Source organism: Teleopsis dalmanni, chromosome 2 (assembly GCF_002237135.1).
Source record: "Teleopsis dalmanni isolate 2A chromosome 2, ASM223713v2, whole genome shotgun sequence".
Taxonomy (NCBI): domain Eukaryota; kingdom Metazoa; phylum Arthropoda; class Insecta; order Diptera; family Diopsidae; genus Teleopsis; species Teleopsis dalmanni.
The window spans coordinates 113427828-113437195 of record NC_051847.1 but is presented as its reverse complement, the minus strand read 5'-3'; the positions used below and the strand labels follow the sequence as shown (position 1 = coordinate 113437195).

At 31.5% G+C, this 9368-nt stretch overlaps 1 protein-coding gene across 1 annotated transcript; it reads right to left on the bottom strand.

The window, feature by feature from the left end:
• Window positions 1-6708: 6708 nt before the first annotated feature.
• On the bottom strand, window positions 6709-9296 carry LOC119680428 (malate dehydrogenase, mitochondrial-like). The gene is made up of 4 exons (XM_038093236.1): window positions 9079-9296; window positions 8676-8883; window positions 7554-7750; window positions 6709-7486 (listed from the first exon to the last, which is right to left on the bottom strand). The coding sequence occupies exons 1-4, from the start codon at window positions 9136-9138 to the stop codon at window positions 6947-6949; spliced, it is 1005 nt and encodes a 334-aa protein (XP_037949164.1). The 5' UTR covers window positions 9139-9296; the 3' UTR covers window positions 6709-6946.
• Window positions 9297-9368: the final 72 nt, after the last annotated feature.

Genomic DNA, 9368 nt, shown 5'->3' with positions numbered 1-9368 from the left:
AAGTGAAACATTATGGCACCCTTAGTATTTTGGTAAATAAAATATATCACACACATATCTATATTATTCTATATTATGATATATATTATTTTTTGCCTCAACATTTTTTTGGATTGTTTCACCACATTTTTATATAATTGAAGTTGTTTTATATCACAAATAATTTTACTAACGAATTATACTTTATTAAAATTTGGTATTATATTTCACTCTTCTCTTATAGTCACTGTCTCCTCTCTTGTTTTAAAGGCTATGTATTTTCAAATTATTCCTCTTCATTTAGGTACAAGGACGAACGTTTTTGTAGCAAATACGGAATAAAAAATTTTTGCTTTAGACACCAGAATTAACCAAACCTTCAATAAGGCATCGCAGAAACTACATTGAACATTGAATGGCATTGAAGGAACCAACTCAATCCTGTCGTTATAAACATATAGTTGTTAAAAGCAGAAATATACAATGTTTATAGAACTAACTATATTTTATAAATCTTTATATTTATATATTATTTAATTGTAATTAATTTGTTTTATTAAATAAGTCTATGTATATACATATATGGTATGAGTTTAAGACAAGAATGTAAAACCCGGTTGGCGGATATTTCAGGACATTGTTATTGATTTTTGCTGTATATTGAGGCTGTCGCGGTCAGACAGATATAGTTTCAAGCGTTACTTTTTTACTACCGAAGTAAACTTTTATGTAACGTTACACAGAAAGCAATGGTAATACTAAATAGATTATTAGTAAGTAATTGTACTAGACGTTAAAAATTCTACAAATTTTAATTATTTATTTAATTTTGTTTCTAAGAAACTAGCAATAAATACTTAAATTTCAAAACTACATATACACATCATATATACTTACAAATTAACTATAATAAATAATAAACGAACCTTTATTTATTTATTATTGAACTAGAAAGAGTAGAAATGTAGAGTATAAAGTATACATTTTGTGAATATGTGATTTAGGTATAAAATGTTCTTGCAAAAAAATTGACAAGGGTGAAAGAAGAAAGGGGGAGGGTAGTTAGAGTGCAACGATAATAAGTCTAATTATTATAAGTTTTTAGGCGTGTTCTTGCAAAAGTGTTAACCCGGCATATAATTATTCATCATATTTTTGTCTAATTTTTACTTTCTTGAAGATTTCTGAGATATCCAAGTAGCTATTGAAAAAAGCATCATATTTTATAGTTAGATTATTCTTCTATTTTACGGAGTATCCATCTCTCTCTCTCTCTCTCTCACTGGAATCAGTTATTGGGTTAGTTCCTTAGTATATTGTAAGTCTTTTGTATCTAACTTTTTTAGCTGATTTTAATTTAAATGCCAGTTTTGTTTTTATGGTTAAAATCCAACTGGATTCGGTTTCTTTAATCAACTTACGAGCAGAATAATTGTGTTATAAGAATAATCATGAGATGAAAATGCTGTGAGAATGTTACTAAGATTTTTACGAGTATATATTATTTTTGACATATTGATATAATTTCTTTACTCGCATTTTTTTACTTAGTAATTCTATTTCTTTTCGTTATTTACCAAATTATTGCTCAACATTCACTCAACATTTTTGCTTTCGTGCGTATTTGTTAAGCGTTGATATAACAGCTATAGAATTCCACAACACCCTCTGACACGGAGTCCGTCAGATTATACGAGAGCATTAATTAATTTTAATGAATCTTAATTGAATGCATGTGTGTGAATTTATGGAAGACTGTGTGTACAGAGAAAAAAATTTCTTGATAAAACTACGAATACTTTTAGATATCAATATTATCAGTTTTGTTTACAATGTTCTTTAAATGTAATATAAAATTATATTATAATTTTTGTTGCATTTTTGAAGTAATCATAATAGAGTGTACATAGAATACTAAAACAGAGAACTTTGGTACATTTTTTCTATAAATTATATAAACTTTGAACATTTTAAATACAGTCAAACTTCCATAACTCGAAGTCCAATTTTGCAAAGAAAAGGTTCGACTTATGGAAACTTCGAGTTAGAGAATTTATTTATTTTTATTTTTGAAAGAAACTAGAATTACATTTTAAAATATGTATTTATTTATTTGCAATCAATCTGCGATAGGACAGATCGCATGAACATGGAACTTCGCTTCGGTAGGAAGTTCGAAGTCCTCATATCCGATCGATTGGACTGGGTAAATGGCACTCCTGGACTCGAACCAAAAGTGATATCGTGGTATACTGATAGTTCGAAAACCAAAGAAGGAGTTGATGCTGGAATATTTGGTCCAAACACCAGAATCTCGCTCGCGCTGGGTATATGGCCCACTGTCTTCCAAGCTGAGGTTCACGCCATCGAGGTCTGCGCTCGTATCAACATTAACAAAGGGTTGAAAGGCGCCCGAATCTGTATTTATTCAGATAGTCAAGCAGCAATTAAAGCGTTATGCTCCTGGAAGTTTTACTCAAAACTTCTAGCAGACTGCTATGACACACTGCAGCAGCTGGCAAGCAATAATAAAGTGACACTGTGCTGGGTGCCTGGTCACACAGGAATTAATGGTAATGAGTCTGCCGATAGTCTTGCACGGGCAGGATCCGCCACTCTAATCTGTGGCCCAGAACCTTTTTGTGGATTAAGTTGGTCTACAACTAGGTCTCTAATCAATAACTGGATCTCAACCGAGAGAAGTCGCTACTGGCGCGACAGTCGAGGTAACCGTCAGGCTAAAGAGCTGGTTCTCCCCTATAGTTATAATAAGATATCCTTCTTAAGCAGAACAGAGTTGAGGTTGCTAGTGGGATATCTAACGGGTCACCATAGGCTACGTTACCACCTCAACAAAATGGGCCTATCCGATAGATTGTAGACTCTGCTTGGAGGCAGCGGAGACAGCCAGCCACATTCTATGTGACTGCCCAGCTTTGATCTGGGCCAGGAGGAGATCACTGGGTCGGGAACTGCTAGCACCTTCCGACATTAGGACGTCCTCAACAACCGACATTCTGGCCTTCATTCGAAAGGCGAAATTTCTTTTGTTCAGTTAGGGTCTGTTGTAGCACAAAAGATCAATCATGGTCGCGGTGCTCTGCTCAAATGGGAGCTAATACCCTGTTCTTGCTTATTATATTATTTGCAATCAAATAAAGTACAGAAGTTACAGTGAAGTGAAACATTCAGAAATTAGAGTTTGGGACTTACTTTTTTTTCTTATTTTCAATAAAAAGAGATTCCACTTTATTCAAACTCTTATAGTGATCATCAGTTGTAGTATCATTCGTTTGCAAATATAAATTCAGAATTTTAAATGTGTCTTCTACTTGATTCTTGGAACGCTGATGAACAATTACATGCACCCAACCCTCATCATCACTTTCCGTTGCACTTAGAATTAGATCCAATAATTTAGAGTTATAGTGCTCAATAATATCTTCATCTGTAGGAAAGATTGATGTACAAATTTCATTATCAAGTTCATTATAACCATTAAGAGTAGCAGTGGAAGTTATTTTATTTACTTTAAACCACGCTGCCAGCGACTGACTTATAGAATGTACTTTCCCATATTCCTATTAGCACAGAACAACATTTTTGTTCAAGTTATAGAGAAATTAGAGTTATAGAAGTTCGAGTTGTGGAAGCAGAATTGTATGTAATTTTCTCTCTAAAACTTTGGTGCACTGTTTTTGGTTCCAGTTATAGAAAATTCGAGTTATAGAAGTTCGAGTTGTGGAAGTTTGACTGTATATATTAATGAATAGCTTATTTCACGTAGCGTCCAAGATTTGTTAACAACCATACAATTATATATTTTAGAAAAACGTTGTTCTTTCAGTGATTTAAAGTTTTGTCTCTAAGTACTGGACATGTAAAAAATATTCGGAACACATTTTGTTGTTTCCTATAGGTTAGGTTAGGTTAGGTTATACCGGCGATCCTTGGTGGATCCACTTAGACCTATTGGCCCATTGTGATACCGTATATGTAGGAAAAACTCAGGGTTTAAAACCACCTAGAAACTTTGGCGAAACCTCAAATACTATTTAATGTCAGGTCTTGCAATTGATCAAAATCCTCAAGGAATGGGACTCCCAAAGTATTGAGTCGCCACCATGCATGAGCTAGGCAAAAAACATAGTAGATGAGGTGCACTCTCATTGTCTTCCCCACAGCTACCCATATCATGTTAAAAACATTTATGAATATCGCATGAGCCGTATAACACTAATCTTTTTTATCAAACCCTCTAATGGTTATTCTTTCATTATCAAACACAATCCATTTAAACTTATTCACGTTATTATTTTTAATAGACTTGTTAGAATACCCAGATAACGCGTTATCATTATTATCTTGTAGTGTTACCTGAAAGCATTTATACTATTCATGTGACATAGAAGTGTCACAAACGTCTTTTTGAATGTTCTGAAAACTTTACGACACATAATTTCATTTTTAAAATTAAAATTTTAAATAACTGTTTGATCTAATATTTTTCTACATTAAAAAATCACTAATCACACGAATTGCATCTTCGACGCACTTAAGTAGGCGCTAATATTATATTAGTTTTATCTTTTAAATAATATAATTTCATTAAATATAACGATATATAACTTTAAATTATTTTTGATATTGTCTATTGTCAACAGGTATAGCTAATTGAGATCCGCCTAATTATAAAGTGTAAACAGGGTACTTACAATAAATTGTATGCAAACTATATAAGTACTTAGTTTTCTTCGATCCTTGGGCTTTGATTAAATAAAATATCTATTTTTTATGAGTTAAAAATACAATATTTAATACGTACTTGTTACACGTAATGTTACACGTTTTCTCTAAATTTGAGAAGAAAGTTCATAACTTTATTTCCCCATTGCTATATACATGCAAAAGTAATAATTTTCTATATTGAAGATTATTATTATTTATTATCAAAATTTTGATGTGAAATCGCCCAACAGCCGCTACTACAGCCAGAAGAATCCAATTGTACCAATTTCACTATTGATTACAAAACAACCTTTAACGCTTTGTGAACAAAATCTAGAACTAAATCTTAATATGTTCTAGTGACAGAAATTTCATATGAAACAAGTTTTTTCTGTGCGTTATTAAAGCTGGACAGTCATAAAGAATATGCATAATAGTTTCCTTATCTTTGAGGCATAATCTGCATTCCGAATTAGCAGATAATCGGACTTACTGAAGGTGATATTTCAGGCCATAATAACCTGTAATAAAACCCGTTATCAACCTTAAATTACATTTTGAGAATTTAAGAATGATTTTGTAGGAGTACGGATTTATCAGTGCTTTGCTTTGTGTAGTGCTTTGTCTAAGACCTGGGAAGTCTTCCCAGTACTCCAGCCGCATATTGAAGACATATGCAGGTTCAATTTAAAAATAAAACTTCATTTAAATATTCTTGTTGTTATTGTCCTATTGTTTTTGCGTTGTCATTGTTTACTTTGTTAGTGTTAGTCATAATCTTTTCGCTATCTACCCTTATGCAATAGTTTAATAACAAAATTATAAATATTTATAGATATAATATTATCATAGAACTCAAATTAATGTCGAGTTTTCTCAAGAGAATAGTTAGATGCGTGATGTTGTAAGGAATTGTGGCACTAAAACAATTCTAAATTTAAATATTTATAAGTGATAAATAACTTTTTATGACTTAGGAGGACATCTTTTATTCATGAAGTTGAACTTTGTTACAATGCAAACGTGGATACTGATTTGGAATAGGGGGAGATAATTTCTTGATTATATTCCGCGTTACTGGTGTTAGCTCTATTGTGATAGGTGATAATATATTCATAATATGAAGATAGACATCGACCTCACGCTCCTTTCGTTCACAATAGTGTAGGTTAGGTTAGGTTAGGTTATACCGGCGGTCCCTGGTGGATCCACTTAGGCCTATTGGCCATTGGGTTACCGTATACCATATGTCTTCAGATAATACAGATACAGGTTTGATTGAAAAGGAGACCTGATCTTCTAGCGTGGTTCCAGATATCTCTACATAAGAATCTCAATGAGAATTTTGGATTTCCTTTTTATCGGAACATGACCAGATGGTTAGATATCGTTGAGTTTTCCCATCTGTTATCACAAAGTTCAGCACAAAAAGAACTCAGTAACAGTTTGCATGACGTTAGCGATATACCCAGATTACTTAGTTGTGCTGAAGCACCCTTTCTGGCTAGCTTGTCTGCTTTGCAAAATATCCCTCTGACCACAATAATGTAAATTGCATAAAATAACTTTTTGTCGTTTTGAGATTAATATACGATCAGCAGTATTCATTTAAATGCATACGACAATAGTATACTTTAATAAAAATATGTTTAAAACAAATGTGGAATAATTTTTAACATATGTTGTTTAAACATTGGAAAGCATTATGTATATATATGTTTATCTGTTATTGCAGACAATTTCAATTAGAGAATATTTTCTGTTATATAATTTTAAATATAGATTTAATTTTAAAACTAAACTGTCACCAAAAAGTAAAAATATATACTATACATATATTAATCAATATACACCGAAATTTAATTTAAGATATTAGCACTTAACAAAACTAAATAAAATTTGAATTTTTCGATTCAAATTTTCTATGCCATAATTTGATATAAACGATATTTATTTTTTAATTTGTGTTCATTAGTTTAAAAAATAATTCACACATGTGACTTTTGTGTTTACCAAATATTTTACTGAGTTTTATTGTGGGAGATGTCTTGACCAAACTTAATTAGCTAATACAACCCAAATTTCACTAAAAATGATATACCATACTAAAAATTTACAAATTACAGTTTTTTAAATAAATAAATTATTTTACTAGGTTCACTAATTAAGTCGCAATTTTCTATGGCTTCAGCTGATTTTGTAAATGACGATATTTTTACTGACCAATTATTTACAATCCTTACTTATTGGCAAAATCAACACCCTTCTGAATATTTTTTTTCAATTCAGGCAGTGCTTTTTCCAATAACTTCTTTTCAAAGTCATTCATTTTTGGTAGACCTAAATTCTCCTCTTGGCCATTCTTGCCCAAACAAATGGGCGTGGAGAAGAATGTTGCATCAGTTACACATGATTCAACATAAGAACATTCAACAACACCAGATTCACCATTCAAACCACGTAGCAATGAGCCGGCAAAACGTGCACCAGAGTAAGCCATGGATAATGTAGCCGATCCTGCACCAGCTTTAGCTTTAACTACTTCAGTGCCAGCGTCTTGTATGCGTACAGTCAACTTTTCAATGTCTGATTGGCTACCTTTATAAGCTGGCTGGGATTGAGAAAGAACTGGAATTATGGTAACTCCTGAATGACCACCTATAACAGGTATGGTAACTTTTTGTGGATCGACATTAAGGGAATTTCCAATAAATGTACGTGAACGTACAATATCCAAAGTGGATACACCAAATAAACGTTTAGGATCATAGACACCAGCCTATTATAAGAAATAGAAATAAATTGATATTTTTATATAATAATCATATTCATGTGTTTGAATATACCTTCTTTAAAACTTCAGCTGCAATTGGAACAACGGTATTGACGGGATTCGTAATAATTGCTACCAAAGCTTTTGGACATTTAGTACTAATGCATTTGGCAATATCTCTAACAATGGAAGCATTAGTTTTAAAGAGATCATCACGAGTCATGCCAGGCTTACGAGGCACACCAGCTGGGATGACAACAACATCAGCACCTAAAAAAATATAGTATGTTTAATATAAATTTTATAAGAATTTTCGAAAAAATGTAGAAAATAAGTTAAGTAAATAATATATAATTAACTTAGTTATAAAAACTATATATACTGTGTTTTTATATGTCTAAACTTATATGCTGGGCTGTTATGACACGAATGCAACTACTATTGTGTGATGGTGCCAAGGCGTTCAAGCATTTATTTTATGGTGACTCTGCAATCTCCCCGACATAGTACCGTTCACTGCTAATAATGAAGTAGTAAGTAGTGAACTGCTTTTCGTCGGAGTTTAACTGTTAAAAAACGAATAAGAAAAAAAAAAACTAAGCAGATTTCACAGTAATTGGTGCTATCAAGGCCCTTAATTTTTATATATTAATTTATTTTCTTATTATGAGTATTATGAATAATAATCGAAATATATAAACTACAACTGCTAAACTCAAGTGAAATTTGTACTTTGCACAAGTCAATCGCTTGTATGCACAGATAAGAGGTTATCTCACCAACATAATATTTTCATCTGAGGGATTTGTGTAATATTGCAGAACATATGATATATTATTTAATATATCAATTTATATAAACATCTTTCTTATACAAATTCACAATGCAGTTTCATATCTTATTGTTATTACATATTGTCATTTTTGAGGTATACAATTTTATAGAGATAATTTATATTTAATTGCAAACTGAAAATGAATAAATAATATGCCATAAAGTTATTATGCAATAAAATACAAATAAGATTTACTTCGCAAAACTGATAAGATTTCTTTTTAAACTCATAAATTATAAATGAAAGCATTTACTTGTGGTAGCAAAAATTATAAAACCATATGGTATGCAATAAACCGTGTTCAATTCTCTAACAAATTATTTTGAAAATAAACTATATTTGCATAGCATTACTATTTACCATCCAAAGCATCGGGCATTTGATCTGGTCCCATGAAACCGCATACAGTGCTATTAGTGTCAATGTGGGACAAGTCCGTAGCTACACCAGGTGTGTGTACGATATCGTACAGAGATAAAGTTGTAACCAGCTTATTTTGCTTCATAAGCAAAGACAGAGGCTGACCAATACCACCGGAGGCGCCGCATACTGTCACCTTGTATTTGTTCTATAAAAATTAATAATAGATATTATAAAATATTTATAACCAATATAAGTTAAAAATAGATTCGCATTAGTGCATTTTGCATAAAAACGCAAAAGTACTATTACGTAAACGTGTATGAAGAAAAAACCCCAACCCCCACAACACATACACTAAAATTTACATGAATTTTTTGTCAAATTCCGATTTTTATCTTACCGATCTCGAAGTAGAGAAATTTCTCAAAGAAATAACTGGTCTAGAAAGTTGCTTCAACATATTTCCCTCTAATTATTTAAACGTTAATATGTAAAGGAAAATTGCGTGTTTTAAAATCAGCCACCAAGAATCTATCGACCTCTCACCACTTTAGGAAGGTTAAACGAAGTGTGGACAAATTTCAAACGTCAAAATATTAAATTTTCTTATTTAGGATTGCCATAGTGAAAAAATTTAATTTATTTAAATTTAAAATTAAAAATTATAAAAATTGTGTTTATGTGATATTT

Coding starts and splice junctions, on each gene's coding strand:
- LOC119680428 (XM_038093236.1), bottom strand. CDS start 9,138: ATGTTGAAGCAACTTTCTAGACCAGTTATTTCTTTGAGAAATTTCTCT. Junction 8,884..9,078: donor ATTTCTCTACTTCGAGATCG/GTAAGATAAAAA, acceptor TAATTTTTATAG/AACAAATACAAGGTGACAGT. Junction 7,751..8,675: donor AATGCCCGATGCTTTGGATG/GTAAATAGTAAT, acceptor ATATTTTTTTAG/GTGCTGATGTTGTTGTCATC.